We start from the raw sequence: 18961 nt of genomic DNA, 5'->3' as shown, positions 1-18961 counted from the left end.
CAATTCTCTTGCTAGGTGGCTGCTGGTTTGCATTCAGCATGTTCACCTCCCTCAAAAGAGAGCTCAGATCAGTCTAATGTGCAGCGATGTGAAGAAAAACCTACAGGTCTGCATCATATTTTGTTAACTTATTTAAAAAGGTTTCTACTTAAACATTGCAGGTGTTCATTAATCTTAACTCCTTCTTACAGCCAGCGGTGTTGATCAGTGCCCACAGACTAAAAGCGTCAAGAGAGCACAGGGGACTTTAGAAAGGCCTTGTCAAGAGTAAGAAAGCACTTTTTTTCTCTCATCGTGTAACTGAAATCTGTATTCATTATATTCTGTGTTCATATTGCAGCGGCCCTGTGAAGCAGCAAGATGGAGAGACGCCCCTGTCTGACGCTTGTCTGCAAAGAGAAGTCAAAAAACTAAAGGAGGCTGACAAAGATGGCACCCAAACTATTATTGTAAATCCCATCAGACTTTCTCCCCAAGTTGTATAATTAGATTTTAGTGCTGTGTCTAATAATGACGTGCTTCGTCTCGCAGGATGCAGGTCAGAAGCATTTTGGTGCAGTGGCCTGCAGCGTGTGTGGGATGCTGTACTCCGCCGCCCACCCTGAAGACGAATCTCAACATTTGCTCTTCCACAACCAGTTCATCAGCGCTGTGAAATATGTGGTAAGTGGATTGAAGTTCAATTTAAATACATGTTTTGTAAGTAGAAATTACTAATGCGGTAATCAAACAAGATGTGTTAAAACGAGGGGTCGGTTTGATATTTGTGGTTGCCGATACGATTCAGGTATGATTATATTATTTATTTTTTTAGAACGATACGATCCAAAACAAATCAGTGAGTCAACTTTTAACAAAAAAAAAATCAAGAAGTGTGACTGTGAAATAAATAGTAGATGCTGGACACTGCAGGTGACGTTTCCAATATACCTGTTATTTCTTGTAAGGGAATTAGGTACAAAAAAGCAAGTAAACTACCATTAATTAATTCACGGAACTGCCCTTTTTGGGAATTTTGCCTATCTTTCACAATCATTATGAAGGACAAGAAGACCAAAGGTGTTTTTTTTTTTTGCATTCTAACATAAAAATAGGCTTGTTCTTGGTAACTAGCAATGCAGCTAATGGGAGTAATCAATTCTACCTCTAAATCACTTTAAAAATGCAATCGAAAAAACCGTCACCAATACTTTATTTACGTTCCGTAATCTGTATAATAACCAAACTGTAGCGACATTGTTATTGTAAGAGTGAACATTTAGAAACTCTTTTTCTAGCGGACGAACACATCAGCGTGCTTTGGTATTAGCCGTAGAAGCTATCTACGGAAAGAGATAAGCTAGCTTCTACGAGTTATTGTAAGGATATCAAATACTCAGATTTGTCAAATTATATTTTAAAAATTATAAATACATGTGACTGTGTTGTATCAAGCTTGTAATCGAAGCGGCATTAAAAAATAGCTGCAAATCTGCAGCAGCTGACTTGAGTAGTAGGCACAGAGTACGAGCATATACCATCAATTGCTAGCAACGTAGCATACTGTAAACATTGTTGCTGACCACTGGTATGAACTCCTACAAGCACAAAAGACTCTGCTAAAGTTAGAGGCGAAACAAAGCGAATCCAGATCTCCTTAAATGATGTCATGCAGAACTATTTAACCAGTTTAACAGCAGGTCAATTCCACCCACCAAGTACAGTTGAATAGTAGTTAAAAACTTAAACACTGACGTTTTCACAGCAGATTTCTGAAAGCAGGAGAGCATCTTGGTATTTATTTATTTATTTTTTTTACCGGTGGGAGGTTCCCCTCAACTGAGGTCCTTTCCAAAGGTTTCTTCTTTTTCCCAGTTCGGGATTGGGAAGTATTTCCTTGCCTGGATGTTGGTTCAGATAATGTTGTAGTTTGTGAAGCCTTTTAAGACACTTGTGATTAAGGGCTATATAAATAAATATGATTGATTGATTTAGGTCCTGCAAACAGAGCACACCTGTCATACAGAAGATGACTTGTGTTTATTTTTAAATCAGTCCTTAAAAATAGCAGAGCGCTCCTGTCATATAGACAATCTTTGACAAACATTAAATATGACTTTACAGTTTAATCCATTTGATGATATTAAAAGATGGCAGACTTAATAAATAGAAACTTTTTTAGTAATTTTGCTTATCGTTCACAATTATTATGAGAGACAAGACCACGCGTCTTTTCTTTTTTTTTTTTTAGGATTCTAAAGATGATAAAAACACCCTCGCAAGATGCAATAAATGAGGGTCACCATTGTAGCCTTCAAAACCCTCCATCAACGTTTTATATACACACTACAAGTATATATATATAATATAGTTACAGACACTGCTTAACCCTCGAGCTAGAAAACAAGATTACGCTTTCTTAACATTATGGTTAAGAAACATAACCATACGTTCACCTGTCTGAAAGCGAACAGGTTTGACAGTTTGGCTTTCCGTATGCCTTATGTAAGCTGTTCTGTTATTGTTGTCTTATAATTTACATTTCAATGAATATATCATGCTATATATCGTTCTCGCAAGAGGCTGCAATGCAAATTGCAATATCGATTTTAGGCCATATCGCCCATTCCTTGTAGAAGCAATATTAAAGTGTGTTACGCTTCTTTGTAACTTGACAGGGATGGAAAAAGGAGAGAATCCTGGGAGAATTCCCTGATGGCAAGATCATTCTAGTCCTGCCAGATGACCCCAAATATGCTCTCAAGAAGGTGCAGTGGATTTGCAGGAAAGTAGTTTTAACCGTGTAAAGATGATGCAGCTAACCACTTGTTGTTCCTCAGGTGGAAGAGATTAGGGAGATGGTGGACAATGATCTGGGCTTCCAGCAGGTGGAAACCAAGTGTCCATCGCAGACCAAAACCTTCCTCTTTATCACAAACGACAAGAAAGTGGCCGGCTGCCTTATAGCAGAGCACATTCAGGAGGTGAGCCATGGCATTTCTTGTACTCTTGGGTCCATAAATATTAGAACATCAACACAATTTAAACGTTTTGTGTTCTACAAACCTCCACAATGGATTCACCGTTCACCTGATTTGGATGTGAAAACTCTCAAATCATTGATTTAAGTCTGCAGTCTAAGAACGTCCTGTTCGTTTCATTTAAAATCCATTGTGGTGTGTTGTAGTGTTAATTTTGTGGATTGGACATTTTTTGTCGCAGTTATAGTCAATTACCTATTTTCCCCTGACTTAAATAGGATGATAACAAATCAAAATAAATGCATATCGACTAAAACAATGACAAAATTAATTATAGTCGACGAATAAAAATGAGTGAGGGTTGGACTCCGCCAAGGCTGCCCTTTGTCACCGATTCTGTTCATAACTTTTATGGACAGAATTCTAGGCGCAGTCAAGGCGTTGAGGGGATCTGGTTTGGTGGCTGCAGGATTAGGTCTCTGCTTTTTGCAGATGATGTGGTCCTGATGGTTTCATCTGGCCAGGATCTTCAGCTCTCACTGGATCGGTTCGCAGCTGAGTGTGAAGCGACTGGGATGAGAATCAGCACCTCCAAGTCCGAGTCCATGGTTCTCGCCCGGAAAAGGGTGGAGTGCCATCTCCGGGTTGGGGAGGAGATCTTGCCCCAAGTGGAGGAGTTCAAGTACCTCGGAGTCTTGTTCACGAGTGAGGGAAGAGTGGATCGTGAGATCGACAGGCGGATCGGTGCGGCGTCTTCAGTAATGCGGACGCTGTATCGATCCGTTGCGGTGAAGAAGGAGCTGAGCCGGAAGGCAAAGCTCTCAATTTACTGGTCGATCTACGTTCCCATCCTCACCTATGGTCATGAGCTTTGGGTTATGACCGAAAGGACAAGATCACGGGTACAAGCGGCCGAAATGAGTTTCCTCCGCCGGGTGGCGGGGCTCTCCCTTAGAAATAGGGTGAGAAGCTCTGCCATCCGGGAGGAGCTCAAAGTAAAGCCGCTGCTCCTCCACATCGAGAGGAGCCAGATGAGGTGGTTCAGGCATCTGGTCAGGATGCCACCCGAACGCCTCCCTAGGGAGGTGTTTAGGGCACGTCCGACCGGTAGGAGGCCGCGGGGGAAGACCCAGGACACGTTGGGAAGACTATGTCTCCCGGCTGGCCTGGGAACGCCTCGGGGTCCCACTGGAAGAGCTGGACGAAGTGGCTGGGGAGAGGGAAGTCTGGGCTTTCCTGCTTAGGCTGCTGCCCCCGCGACCCGACCTCGGATAAGCGGAAGAAGATGGATGGATGGATGGATGGAATAAAATGAGTTTAAAATGTTGACAGAGACGACATCCAATCATATTTAATTTCGTCTTTAGGTGGGTGAGACAAAGGTTAGGGGAGGGGAGTAAAATCATTGAGGGGATCCAATAGGAACTACTGTGTTTGTAAGGCACGTTGTTTTGATTTTTCACTGAGAAATCAAGTCTTGTCTTTTTATACACCTTAATACAATGTCTTCTGTGTGATGACATTGCATTGTCCAAATCTCCCTAAACTTGTCCCAATCGTTTATGCTTTGTTTGTGATGCGAACATGTTCTTTTACTGTTTTTAAGTTAACGTCTCAGGTTTTTAATGGTATTTAAGTGTTATTATTCATAACCAAGCCCCTCACCTTCTCAAAATCTCCCCAAACCAGTCCCAATCAGTTGTGCTTGTTTGTGCTGCAAAAATGTTTGGTGTAACTTTTAGATTGTTGATGGAGCCGCTTATGAATCATAATTCGTTAATAATTTGAAAACTGTAATAGTTAGACCACAGTTTTTTGGAGCAAAAACGAAGCACAAGCAATTGGGACTGGTTTTGGGAGATTTTGAGAAGGTTGGGGTGCTGGTTATGAATCAAAATGTGTTAATAACTTAAAAATGATTATAGTTAGACCCACATTTTTTGCAGTACAAACAAATGTGACAAGTTTGGGGAGATTTGTACAAGGTGGGGGTGGCAACTTCACACACGTGAATCACAAAACATTAATAACCTAAAAACTATAATAGATAGTGTTTCGCACACACGAAACACAAATTAATAAATTGTGAAATATTTTTTTGAGTTTGTGGAGTTTTGGCAGTAATTTCACTCCATAAAAACTCCACAAACTCAAAAAAATATTTCACGAACTCCATGTTTTCCAAACTCGAGGTTTCACAAACTCAAATGTTTCACAACTGCAAAACAACAAAATGTATTTTCGAAAAACTTAAAAACCGTAAAAGCACAAACAAAAATGTTTGCAGCACAAACGATTGGGACACGTTTGGGGAGATTGGGACAAGATAGGGGGGACAACATCTCACAGGTACACCTGGAAGAAAACAATGAATGATAGTGATGGATGCAATTCATCATTCATTCAACCCTGTGGCTCCATTTTCTTTGGTAAAAATACAACCAACTTAAAGCGCTGTCTGCAGGCTAAACTTTGGGACATCTACGCAACAATAAGAAGGCCAAAACTAATATTTCAAAATGACTCATACTGTTCTAACGACTGTCACTGAGCAGGAGCAAGACCGCTTACTCTACCACTACTTTTCTTGTACACAATGGGCGAGCTTGCCCACCAATTCAATAACAAAGATACCCCTACAGTGCACTTAATTCAGTATCCTTGGTACATTGTTCAGCTATTAATTGCACAACTTGACACCCCAAAAGAGCACATTTGTCATTTTTCAAGCAAACACACAAAGAAAGACAGCCAAGTGAGACATTTATACACGTTCTAGGTTCATAACGCTGGTTGCTCTATTTAAATGGGACAGTGGCCAAGACACCAATTGTGCACACTCAGTTTAGTTATACGCAATGAAGACTAAAACTAGTTTGTTTCTTCTTATGACCATTTTAGTCATTTATTATTCAACATTTGAAAAAAATGCTTAATTTCAACTAAAATAATAACGCACAGTAAGATTAGTGTGAAACGTACTTATTGATATAGTCATGGAGTGCAGGTTTTGTGAATGTAGTTTTTGAGGTGCCCTGCAATAACCTTAGTGAAAGTGGTTTCAAGACAACTTCAAATGTGCGTTATTCTTTATACTTAAGTCAACAAAATCAACTGTAATTTTAGTCGACTAAAATGTTGAGGAATTTAGTCGACTATAACTACACTAAACTAAATCAATAGAGATTACTAAAATATGAATACAACTAACTGCTGTCAAAACACTTTACACTGGGATGTAGTGTTGTAACGATACCAATATTTTGGTACCAGCACTAAAAAAATTTCGGTACTTTTTTAAATAAAGGGGACCACAAAAAAATAGCATTATTGGCTTTATTTTAACAAAAAATCTTAGGGTACATTAAACATATGTTTCTTATTGCAAGTGTGTCCTTAAATAAAATAGTGAACATACTTGACAACTTGTCTTTTAATAGTAAGTAAACAAACAAAGGCTCCTAATTAGTCTGCTGACGTATGCAGTAACATATTGTGTCATTTATCTACCTATTATTTTGTCAACATTATTAAGGACAAGTGGTAGAAAATGGATTATTAATCTACTTGTTCATTTACTGTTAATATCTGCTTACTTTCTCTTTTAACATGTTCTGTCTATACTTCTGTTCAAATGTAATAATCACTTATTCTTCTGTTGTTTGATACTTTACATGAGTTTTGGATGATACCACAAATTTGGGTGTCAGTCCGATACCAAGTAGTTACAGGATCATACATTGGTCATATTCAAAGTCCTCATGTGTTCAGGGACATATTTCCTGAGTTTATAAACATAATATACATTTTTTTAAAACGAAAGAAGATGATGTGATGCCAAAAAATATCGACGTAATCATAGTGGTATCGACTAGATATGTGCCTGTACTTGATATCATTACAGTGATTACATGTTAGGTGTAGATCCACCAATGGTGTTTATTTACATTTTGATGCCGGTGAGCTATGGTGTGTCGTAAAGCATGTTTAGCTGTTCCTCGTCCTGCAGGGATGATACTTGTAAGAAACTTACTTTATTTGTCGCCATGGAGACCAGGATTAGTGATTTAGAAGTTACTAAAACACTGCCGACGGTGGATGGACGTTAGCCGCTAGCTAGCTAGCCATGTCTTAAAGCATCTCTTCCTGAGGGCGTTTCAGTGTTATAACTTCACCTTTATCGTTAGTTTTTTTTAGCCAAAACGCGTCCGTACTCCCTTTTCTGTCTACACACTGTGTCTGCTTGTAAGTACTTTGTGATTGTGTGCCGCCGAACATGCTCGTCTGCTCGTAAACCAGCAATGTCACGATGTGACTTCGAGGCGGGGGGATGCGCATACTTGCCAACCTTGAGACCTCCGATTTCGGGAGGTGGGGAGTAGGGGGCGGGGCGGGGCGTGGGGTTAAGAGGGGAGGAGTATATTGACAGCTAGAATTCACCAAGTCAAGTATTTCATATATATATATATATATATATATATATATATATATATATATATATATATATATATATATATATATACATCCTGAAAATATGCAAACAAAACAGTGTTTGGATAATTGACACTTCAAACTTGCATAAATAAATCTTAAGAAATATAACATAACTTGGCTTCTGAGAGCTTCAAAATGTAATGAATAAAATGCCAAAGTTGTTGATAAACAAGCAATTATTTTAATAATTAAATATGGTCATTTTAAATGAATTATTATGATAATTTTAAATTAATTATTTCAAATATGTTTATTTTAATGTATAATTCTATGGCTGGATGTAACAAGGAGTCAGAAAAAATAAAAATACAATTAATTTTTATGTTTTTAGCAAAATATAGTAAAAATTTATTTAGTTTTTTTTTTTTTTTTTAAATTAATAAATATATTTATTTTTAGGTAAGATAAACATAATAATACAATTTATCTCTAGTCTGGATGATTTAGTTCTTGTCACCCTGTTGTCCTCCCGTCGTGAAAAAAAGGCTGTCCTCACTCAGGTCCGCATGGAGCTGGAGGGGGCGTGGCCTCCAGCTCCGGCTGAAAATCGGGAGATTTTCGGGAGAATATTTGTCCCGGGAGGTTTTCGGGAGAGGCGCTGAATTTCGGGAGTCTCCCGGAAAATTCGGGAGGGTTGGCAAGTATGGGGATGCGGGACCGGTACGTTTCAGAGATGGTATAGTACTGAAAATTATTCATTAGTATCGCGGTACTCTAAGTGAAGTGAAGTGAATTATATTTATATAGCGCTTTTCTCTAGTGACTCAACGCGCTTTACATTGTGAAACCCAATATCTAAGTTACATTTTTAAACTAGTGTGGGTTGCACTGGGAACAGGTGGGTAAAGTGTCTTGCCCAAGGACAAAACGGTAGTGACTAGGTTGGCAGAAGCGGGAATCGAACCTGGAACCCTCAAGTTGCTGGCACGGCCACTCTACCAACCGAGCTATACTATTACCGGTGTACCGGACAACCCTACTGGGATGTAGAGCCAAATATATAATTATGTTGATGTCCCAATATTTATGGAGCCGACTAAACGGATTCCACTTTAGTGCACACGCATCAATGATTTCCTCCCACATGTCTGTAGGCCTACAGGGTGATTGAAGAGACAGCTCCCGGCGTCTCAGAAGGTGAGAAGGTGATGTTTGAGCGCCAGAGAGCTTGGTGTTGCTCCACCACAGCCGAACCAGCCCTCTGCGGGATCAGCCGCATATGGGTGGTCAGCATGATGAGACGCCGCAGCATCGCCTCCCGCTTGGTGGAGTGCCTCAGGTCAGTGTGACGCCACAAAACCATGTCTACGTTCTTGTACCTAAAAGCAAATAATCAAAGTCTAGTCACTTTTGTCACACAGGAACAACTTCATATACGGTTCTTACCTGAGCAAAGATGAGATCGCTTTCTCCGACCCAACCCCCGACGGGAAGCTCTTCGCCACAAAGTACTTTGGCACGTCCCAGTTTTTGGTATATAACTTTGTGAGCGGAACACACTCCTCCCAGCCCAAAACTGTTTCAGTATGACAGTCGCCAGGAGAGGTGAGGATGAATTTAACCGAGACGCTCAAAGACCAAGTGGACTAAAACGTGTCTGACTGACTCTTCAATTGTGGGGAGGTAACAAAAAGACTAAATTCCTTCAGAAAGGACACTGATTGGTTCAAATCTCAGGATCAAAACAACACTGCGTTGTTGGAAAATACAAATTCACCCTTTAATCCCAACCGAGTCAACACATTTATTAGTGGAAACAAATCATGTGTCATCGTTTTCAAAATATTTTAAATGATTTTAGATTTTGTCTTTAACCATTCCTAAGTTACTACAATGACGTTGTCACATTCAAAACATGTTTAAAATTCACAGCTGCTCAATTTTTAATCACTTAACATTTTTACTCCTCCTTTGACTTGATCATGTTTAATTGTCACACAAACTAATCATGTAAACAATGTGCTTCAGTCTGAGAATTTAATGCCCGCTGGTTTTATCTGAAGAACTCATGTTTAGAAGTGTAGCTTGGGCATTAAAAAGGTGCTCCTAACTTTCTTTAGATCACCTTGCTCGAACTGTGATGTGTTCCAAGCTGAGCCATATCCTGTCCGTTCACGTAGCAGGGCATTGTAACCTACTATACTGTATCAAGTGTCTTTTTCATTTCACCGTTTGCTTTGATTGTGCCTGAATTGAACAGTGTTTGACTACAAATGCTCATTTTTCTCCCCCAAACCTTTCTAGAATTAGTTCACAATATCATCCCCTATTCCTTAGTAACTTCCACTGTATAGTATTTCAACGTGTAGATAAATGCATACTATAACGACATTTATAATAAACCATGTAAAAGGTCTTAAGGCTCCAGTGTTAAATGGTGTTGCCGCCATGGTGCATAGCGTCCAAATTTTATCCCTTATTTTCATCTTGCATCAGTTACTTTTAGAGACTAGCGCTGTGCAAAATAGATTTGATTTATACAAAGTTGCTCTGTAAATATTTATTTAAATAATAAACTCAGAAAACATTGCTGCCTGCTCACTTTTTTAATAGGATCATCAGAGAGGAGCGTTGACGACTGACCCTGCCCTGATGATTGCCTTGCAGAACAGTGACGCCTAGTGGCCACTTGAATGTTTGTATTGATGCAATCTGTTCCGTGTGTAAGGTCAAAGGCTGCCATGTTTTGTTCTCCTTCCTAGTGCATTCCTCTACGCTCCTGTCACAACACTTGCCAGCTCGGTGGTAACAAAACAAGGTTGGAACAACACAGCAGGCTTCCCCAAGGGCGTGGGTGAGAAAACAAGCTCCTCCTGACTCAGGCTTGAAGGCTTGATAGTGATCACCCAGCAGTAAACAAGCCAAGGTATCCTCACCCTGAGCCATTGTAATTTACTGGGCATCTTGATGATTTTAACCTTTGTCTCTGATACGTGCTGCAAAATGAGATCAAGCCAAATACACTTGGGAATAATACACTTTAATTCCTTCACAAGAGTTTAAAGACACAAAGTCGTCACAGCTGCCACATTGTCAACCATTAAAACTATTCTCATCTATCCTTAAACAAAAATGATATTCACACATAAACACCAGATTGTTGGCATGTCTAAACAACTGCACATGAACTTTACAAAGTACCAAAACAAACATTTTGAGGCCAAGTCATAGCTGCGTTTTGCTTTTTTTGGTCGCCTTGCCTGACAACTGCTGGGCCTTGATCCGTTCTTAAGAGCTAGAAAACAAGATTACGCTAATTCTCCCGCAGTAGCTTGTTCTGCTTACTTGGCAACCAACCTGGTGGAAAAAATAAATACACAAAAATATTCACACGCGTCTTACATGAGATGCAAGAGCATAATACTGGCAACGCAAGACCTGAACATAAAAAAATATAAGTGAAGTCAGTAGTTAATGCCAACATTATGGCAACTTTAAAACATAGGCACCGAAGACAAGATACTGTTCACAAGATGGGACAGTGATCACCACAAAAGTTGTACAAAATATCCAAGACATCGGGCTCCTGGAGACGTTTGTTCACTACTCCGTGACCTTTCCCGGGCTGCGACACCACCACCTCCCCGTCCGCCGGGAGCTCCACCAGCGGGTGCACTTTGTTGTCCATTATTTTAAAGTCCCCAACAGCGGAACCGTTCCTTTCTGACCACGCTTTGGAGGCCTCCGAGCTATCCTTTGCGTCTGGGTTGCCGCCCACCTCGTTCTTGCTCAGAGCACTTGGGTCATCCAGACAGACCTCAGAGTCACTTGTGTGGGGCAAAGAAAAATAGGTGCACCTTTTGGACTTTTTACTGTCTTCCGGATCCGACGTCGTGCTGATAAGGGAGTATGGTGTGTTCTCTTGTGTGTCCTCACACCCATCCTCGTCTTCGTGGCAGTTCACTAAGTTCTTGTTGATTCCAGTCGGGTCTGAGACAGACTTCCTGATCAGAGTGTTCTCCCTGATGAGCCACCGGCCTGTGTCGATGGGGACGCTGTCTCCAGGACCAACTTGTGCATTAAAGGCGATGCATCGGGTTGCCTCGGTCAAGGTGTCTAAAGCAGTAGTAGTGGAATTGAAGTAAGACAACTCAGAAGCTGCTTTGCTTTGAGCCATGTGCAACGGAGAGAAAATGCTAGAGCGTTTTTTTTTTGTTCTGGGTGCCAATTGAGGCCTTTCTACTGTATCCTTCTTCCCATAAAGCCTTTCAATGGTTCTCCTCACAAAGCCTTTGCTAATAGACTTCCTTGATGAATCCTCTTCACTACTGGACCTTTCACTAGATGTTTGAGTCTGATAGCCACCACTGTCTGCGCTAAATTCGAACGGCTGCGTTGTGTTCAAGCCGTGCTCATATTTTGGTACATCTGCAGAACCCTTAGCTAGAAACATGTCCCTGATGAACTTTACTCTGTTGCCCTCAAGCTCTGTAAATACAACATTACTAGAGTCGTAGCTGAAGGATAGTGATGACTGAGGGGCTGATCTACTGCAGTGCTTAGATATTTCAGTGGCAAGCTTCTCAACATCTAACACAAGGGAGGCCTTTTTGGTATGTTCTTTATTGTATCTCGTCCTCTGTCTTTCTGAAACCTGCTTCTCCAGAAGACTAACCCTTACTGCCACTGGATGTGATGTTATTTCTTCAGACAGATCTTGTGGAACGTCTGCTCTGTTACATTTTGTGTCACTATGCACCTCCCCAGAGCACAACTCTTTCTCAGAAAAGCTTAATTCTTCTTCAGTAGAGCTTTTGATTTGCTCATATACAACCGCCAGCTCTTCTACGTGGTCTTTACAGCTGCTGTGGTCATTACCACTGTCATTTTCTCCGAGGCTACCATTCTTTGGCGTATCATTACTTTGATCAATCAGGCTCATGATGTCAGGATCCTGATGCTGATCTGTCTCTAGAGAGTCACCAACGAGTCTTTTATCTACAAGAATGTCCTCCTGTGTTTCTTCTGTATGCTTGTTCACGCAATCGTCCCCTGCTTTTGGACCACGTTGGCTTTCCTCGACAATTATCTTTAATCCTGCGTGGTTAAACTCAGATGACGTTGGCTCATTCACATCTACGGTGCTCTCATGGAGACTCACCTCTTTTTCATTTTCTGGACTGGAGATGCTTCTCTTCCTGCTGGGAGTCAGTTCCACATCCACATAACAGCCATCTCCCAGTGGTTCATCTTCATGATCTGTTTCCTTATCTGACCATTGTTCCAGGGCGGTATTAGAATGAGAAATGTTTTGGTCCAAGTTGATCTTCGGCTGTTCGTCAAACCTTTGGCTTCCTTCAGTATGTTCCTCAGACCTGCAATCCTTCGCTTCGCTCTTTTCATCTGTCATATGTTCATTTCTGTCACTCCCATTCTGAGAACTTGCTGGGAGAGATGTAAGTTCCTCTTTAAGTATTTCAGGTATGTTAAGCCTATCAATGAAGTCATCAATAACCGGCTCTTTAGCATCATGTGTGAGGCCTCTCTCTAAACCGTTTGGTGTTGAGCTCTTATATTTTTCACCCATCTCCTGAAAGCCCGTCCAACTGTCCAGGAGCTGCTTTGTTGCAGATTTTTGTAGCTCAGACAAACTATCCCTTAATTGCTGGGAATCTTCCATGCTTGCAATTTCTCTCAGGGAGTTGATCATCTTCAAAGCTTCGGCGCAACTGACTTCGTTGGCCCTCAGCTGGTCCACACTGAGGTTGGCGATGCTGTCCTTTAGCGTCATGATGGATAGGAAGGCGAGGAGCACTTTGGAAGAGGAGCCAAAGGTGGAGGCCACATGGGAGAAGAAGTCTGGCAAGCTGTTGGACTTTTCTAAGCTAGATGGACGTTTGTTTTGAGTAATTTGCCTGATTGACTTGATTGAATAGCAGACATTGTCCAGGAGGTCTTTCATATGTGGCTGGTTGACAGTTTTTAATGACTGTGCTTGGAATTCTTTGTCCATCAAAAGTTGTTCACTTGTCTCATAATTGGCATTGATCTGTTTTAGAGACGTGGTACATGTTTTGTCCTGATCAGCTGTTAAGGCCTTAAGAGTATTCTTTCTTTGGGATGGTGTTTTTCTTAATGTACTCACAACCTCTGTTGTGCTATCTGAGGAAAGGTTCCTGGAGAGTACCTTTTTCTTTGTCTTGCGTCTAGCTGGCGGTGACACTAAGTCCATAGAGTGGGAATGTGTGAACTGTTTGCTTAGCTTGGATTTGGACAAAGTCTGTCTTTTATCTGGCAAGGGACTGGTTTTTGGTGTCACCTGTTTTTGCACGGCCATATTTGGTGATATTTTCTTATCCAGAGGGTGGTGGTGGAATGATTTAGACCGTAGTTTTCCATTTGGAGGTGGACTTTTTATGGGTTTAGGTGACGATTCCTCCATTGGGAGATTATTTGGAGATGTTGGAGCCTCACTCGATACAATACTGACTGACGACAGCCTCTCATCAGACGATAAACTATTTGGAGACACAGAAGACCTGGCCTTTGCATCTAAGAGTGACTGTTGTTTGCAAAGAGTTTTTGATGCGTTTTCAGATAAGTTGTCATTGTTACAAACTGTAAACTTGTCTAGACAAGCCTTTCTGACCGACATGTTCCTCTCTAAAGACATATTACTGATCAAGGGGGCCCTTTTGACAGATGAAGCTCTCTGCAGCATGTTAGGAACATCAGGCTGCAGCAGTTTAGTCATTTTCATTTCGTGCTGGCTATGCAGTAAATCCTGGGCAGGTGTGGGATCAACAAATGGCGAGTGATTATCTAAGATTGTCCCTGATGGCTGCATGTTTGTTGGTTTGCAGGCCACAGCGTCAGCTCCATCTGTCAGGGGATATTCAGGTTTGGATTTTTCTGGGGTTTCCTCTTCAGGTGGAGGTGGTAGAGGCAGCTCCATTGAGAGAGTATCAGAAGACTCTTGAATTGCTTCATTCCCCATTTTCCTGTATGATGGCAGCTCTGGGTAGTTAATTTTAGGTTCAGGTTTTGTTTCTTCTATATTATTTTGTAGATTGAGGTTGGATGCAGCCATCTTGTTCTCTAAGGACTGTATTCTGTGTTGGACAGAAGTTCCTCGCATGTCCTCAGGCAATGGCGGTTCGTTTTCGGTTTTTGCAAACCCCCCCCCTGTCTTACTTTGGCTTCCATCTCTGTTAATTTGAGCTTTCTTCAGCCAACTCTCCACATACTCTTTAGCAATAGAGCTAGAGGAGTCAAAAGCGGGTAGTGGCATTTGTTCACTGACTTCATAACGTTTGTTTTCCTTCTTCTCTCGATGTACAGAAGTCTGCCGAATCAATACAGCCCTTGCTTCAGGCATATTGTTAGCCATTTGTAGCACATGTTTTGTTTGGTTATGTGGCACCTTCAATGTGTAATCATCGCTTTGTGTTAATCTCCTTTTGAGCTTTGATTTGCTTTTTGGGGATTTTAATTTATTGCCATAGATTCTCCGTAGGAACCCTGCACTGGAGAAGGTTTTTGCTTTCTTGCGCTTCTCTGTAGATCCTGAGGAATTCTGTTTTTTACCTGGCGACAAAAGACGTCTAAAGCCTTTATTATTAACTTTGGGGCTCCTTCCTGTTTTATTGGACTTGTGCTGAGGTCGATTTATTTTGCCTTTGGTGGACTTTGGCACTTGCTGCTTAACTTTTATTCTACTACGTTTTGGACTAGGGACTGACTTGTCTCCAGCCTTCCAGATGTTAATAGACTCAGGGACTGTTGAGGGTTTACAGAGCTCTGGTTCAAAGTTATTTGTGGAGGGATGTCCTGTTTCTGAAGTAGCCGGCCGGTAAAAGGCCATCCCATGTGTGCAGACATTGGCATGGAAATTATCCTGGCAAGTCTGTTGTTCATATATGTGTAAGACAGTTTCAGTGATTTCCTCCCCACTAGATTCAATCTGCATGACCTCATCTGATTTAAAGGATGTATTGTTTAGGGCGTTAGCATCCATACAACTGAGCCTTCTGGGTTTTGGGATTGGTCTTGTGCTGTTCTGCATGACCATGCAGTACTCCTCCGTCATGGCTGCATCTTCTGGCTCTTCCCTGAACAAGTGAGATGCTTGCTTTTTTCCTATTAGTTTATGTCCCGGGGTCTGCTCTCGTCTTGGAGACCCCAGATTCGGCTCTTTTTTGATGTCATCGTCTTCATAACTGCTTTGACTAAAGACTCCATTTCCCAGTGATGGTAGCTCCTCATTGTGGTTGTCTTTAGTCTTATCCTTGTTGATGGTGTCATTTGAGGAGGCAGAGTTATGTAAATTCATCGAGGCACTAGTGCAGATGTCCTGCTCTGACTCCGGCTCAGGCAAACAAGTCATGTTAAGCTGATTTGCCACATTTAAACGTGACAGGGTGGTCGTCCAATGGAGTGTTTCTTCTTCTTTGACGGTCAGCCGCACCCTCATCTCCACCGTCATGCTGCCGTCCTGGTTCACCCGGAAGGACTTTTCAATGTCATCCTCACTGGGCGTCTCGCCATCAGCCTTCGTCTCTGCAACAGACTCCAGCACATGTCCGGACTCGATGGAGTTTGTGGGGTTGCTGGGTATGTCGCATGAGCTTTCCATGAGGGAGTTGTGAATCTTATTCACAATGTACCTCTCTGAGGACGTGGAGAAGTTTCTTGACTTGTATGAGACCGACTTCTTTTTTCCTTCTCAGTCAAGTCAAAGGAAGGTGATTGTTGAAATATGTCCAAAGGAGGCATTAAGGGAGAAGAAAGAAAGCGAGTTAGAGGGACAGTTTGACTATCAGTTGTCAGCCTTACAGATTGAATATGTAGGTCATCTATGGTGTTATGCATGATATCATCGGCTCAGCACTTTCTCAGGCTTTATCCAATGAGAGTAGGTAGATTACTGCAGAACGTGGGTCACATGAGTGAAGGGTCCGACAGGTGGACACGTTACAAAATTAGTTTAACTTACGGCTCAAAGCCTTCAGTCTTCTGACAGACGGCCGCGTTGATACTAGTGATTTCTGGCTGTTGTAGCTAGCAGGCCTGAAAGGCTCCTTGCCTGCAGCCACCACCATCCCTGAGCACAGGATCAAGCCTGGTAGTCCTTCCACCTACAACAGAGAAAAGAAGTGCCGCTTTCTAATTGAATCAAAATATTTAAAAAGGTTTTGCATGGCGTTACAACTGAAAGCACAATAATGTTGGTACTGGAAGGTTCTCAATTTCCCGCGGCTCCTTAACCAGTAGCCTTACAGGGCAGTATACCACAATGCTGTGCGAGGGATTAGGGTGAGTTGCTAAAGAAGCTTAGCACTTCCCCTTATGGGGCAGCCACTTACATTGCAGGTCTAACTAAATCCTATATGGGGCAATAATGCTGCCTCCCAAACAAGAAACTGTTATGCACTTACTCGTCTGCCATCAGGTGTGTGCAGCTTCACCACATGGAACTGCATCAACTCTGAAATATATTCCAGAATTGACTCAAACGTCGCCATGCTTCTCTTTCGTAGCACCACAGGATGTTTGACAGAAGTGTCCCCATTGCGAAACACCACCAGCCTCTTCGGTGTGTGTACAAGTACTGGCTCCTGCCTGCGGGCTGTCCAACCTGAGAAAGCCCTTGACCGCTGCACTGTCTTGCGGTGGCGGTGGGCGCTAACAGGTCTGGCATGGTACCAGGGCGGAAGCTTCTTCCTGGCCTGTGCCAGATTGATTGGTTTCACCTTCCGGCTGTCAGAGCAGATATAGGACTTTCCATCCTCCAGCTCGTCCAGCGTGTTGACGGTGTGAACCCCATGTGGGGTGGTGATGTTCCTCACACCGAACGGCAGGGGCACCTTTTTAGACAGGCTGTCTAGGAGAGCTTCGAAGGTCTTAAAGGTGCGGTTGTTGACCACCATACGTAAACCGCTGAACTGAGGGTCTCCACTCTTGTAGAAGCATACCCGCTTTGATAGAATGGGATCGATGACGCTGGGATGGCGAAGGGTTCCATAAGTGTGCAGGCTCCCCGATGACTGGTCAGGGGGGATCCTTCCCAGACTGGTGTCGTTCATCGTTCCTGATTCACTGCAAAAAAGGAAGATATAAAGGTTGAAATTTGTCAGTACCTTTTTTTTCTGACGAGTTTTAGGTCATTGTGTTTTTCATTAACTCCAACTTGGGGGGGAAGTTTAGACCTTAAGCGTTCAGACAGAATAATCATACTTGTCGTCTTAAGTGAGGTGACTGATTTATTTTTGTTACATATATCTCCAGGTGTGATTCAAGCATGTGCCTTTGCTATTGTGCCTTTTCTGTAAACTACTTTCTTTAGACTTTGGATTGGTTACAGCGCCACCTGTTGCTCAGGCTCTTGACACCCTGCAGATTGTTTTTGTACGTACACTTTTGTCAGCCCGTAATGCAACAAATACTTTGACAAAGTCAGGACAAGTGAAGGATCAAAACAACTGTTGTTGAAGCGCGACAAACACCCCTAGAGCAGCGTGTTGGAGGCAACTTAATGATGCGCAAACACCTGAGTTACGTGAGGCGAGCATATGTTGTTTTATTTCAAGGAGTCACGGCTGTCACGGCTAACTTGATCTGACCTCTGGGAAAGCTGCCAAAGCTGGAAGCATCATCTTCTTGTAATGAGCTGGTTGCTAGTCAGCAACGTGGCAGCTTTTAACAGACAAAACAAGCATTTTTTTGATAGTGTTGTACCTAAAATGTGAAACTATGTACATAAATGAAGTAACTCACGTTTTGTTTGAATCCTAATGGGTTTGTTGTTGATTTGATGTTGAGGGTGACTTTAAAATGAGTTCATCCTAGTTATTAGTGACGCTAATATTGTTTTTAACAGACAAAAAAAGATTTAGTGGATATTTTTTTCCTTCAGTTGCATTATAATAGTTGGTTTTCACTCTATCTAACCTCTAAATTGTACCACAGCATCATGCATGACTTCAGCTTCAAGTTGAACTCACCTAGGTACTGGTTGTCATCGTAAAATTATTTTCGAGGCTCTGCGAAGCGTCCGTACCGCGCTCTCCATCATGATGGCTGCCGAGGCTCTTCCACGGCAACTGTTTATTTCAGGAGACACCAGCGCGGTTAATTTGCTTAATCTTTGCCCAGCGTTAATCTCCACTGCGAGTGCAAATCCTCTTCAGAGGGGCGTCGCACACAAACGCACATTGGAAGTAGAAGCTAACCACTGATGTTTTTTTGCAGGGGTGTCCAAAGTGCGGCATGGGGGGCCCAATTACGGCCCGCAGCACATTTGAAAAATACTATATAAAAAAGTGGAATACAAAAGCAAACAGATGTAATGTAATGAGAAGATGTTAAAATATTCACACTAATAACACAAAGCTGTCATGCAGGTAGTTTTTTACTTTAAAACTGTCATTGATCAAAAGATAATACAAACCTATGATCAACGGATAGATCAGAAGTTGATCTAACGCAGGGGTGTCCAAACTACGGACCGTGGAATCTTGCCCGCAGGGAGATTGCATTCATTTGAAAAGACTGTCTTTGATGCAGCC

At 42.0% G+C, this 18961-nt stretch overlaps 2 protein-coding genes across 3 annotated transcripts in view; one reads left to right on the top strand and one right to left on the bottom strand.

Moving 5' to 3' along the window:
- Nucleotides 1–9810, top strand: part of LOC133609459 (uncharacterized) — a 31301-nt gene extending 21491 nt beyond the window's left edge. For both annotated transcript variants that reach the window (XM_061965064.1, XM_061965063.1), the window contains exons 3-10: nucleotides 16–106; nucleotides 192–267; nucleotides 341–449; nucleotides 532–663; nucleotides 2658–2747; nucleotides 2820–2963; nucleotides 8549–8733; nucleotides 8816–9810. In XM_061965064.1, the coding sequence (XP_061821048.1) occupies nucleotides 16–106; nucleotides 192–267; nucleotides 341–449; nucleotides 532–663; nucleotides 2658–2747; nucleotides 2820–2963; nucleotides 8549–8733; nucleotides 8816–8984 (996 nt within the window). In that variant the 3' untranslated portion in view covers nucleotides 8985–9810. The remainder of the gene's footprint in view (nucleotides 1–15; nucleotides 107–191; nucleotides 268–340; nucleotides 450–531; nucleotides 664–2657; nucleotides 2748–2819; nucleotides 2964–8548; nucleotides 8734–8815) is intronic.
- A 613-nt stretch (nucleotides 9811–10423) lies between these two features.
- Nucleotides 10424–18487, bottom strand: LOC133609457 (uncharacterized). Its single transcript, XM_061965062.1, has 4 exons — nucleotides 18398–18487; nucleotides 16832–17492; nucleotides 16390–16531; nucleotides 10424–16115 (listed from the first exon to the last, which is right to left on the bottom strand). The coding sequence occupies exons 2-4, from the start codon at nucleotides 17477–17479 to the stop codon at nucleotides 10921–10923; spliced, it is 5985 nt and encodes a 1994-aa protein (XP_061821046.1). The 5' UTR covers nucleotides 17480–17492; nucleotides 18398–18487; the 3' UTR covers nucleotides 10424–10920.
- Between the last annotated feature and the right edge of the window lie 474 nt (nucleotides 18488–18961).

This window comes from Nerophis lumbriciformis, linkage group LG07 (assembly GCF_033978685.3).
Source record: "Nerophis lumbriciformis linkage group LG07, RoL_Nlum_v2.1, whole genome shotgun sequence".
Taxonomy (NCBI): Eukaryota; Metazoa; Chordata; class Actinopteri; order Syngnathiformes; family Syngnathidae; genus Nerophis; species Nerophis lumbriciformis.
The sequence above is the reverse complement of the archived record's forward strand: the minus strand, read 5'-3'. Positions and strand labels throughout refer to the sequence as shown.

Coding starts and splice junctions, on each gene's coding strand:
- LOC133609457 (XM_061965062.1), bottom strand. CDS start 17,479: ATGAACGACACCAGTCTGGGAAGGATCCCCCCTGACCAGTCATCGGGG. Junction 16,532..16,831: donor ACACACCTGATGGCAGACGA/GTAAGTGCATAA, acceptor TCTCTGTTGTAG/GTGGAAGGACTACCAGGCTT. Junction 16,116..16,389: donor AAGACTGAAGGCTTTGAGCC/GTAAGTTAAACT, acceptor TTGACTGAGAAG/GAAAAAAGAAGTCGGTCTCA.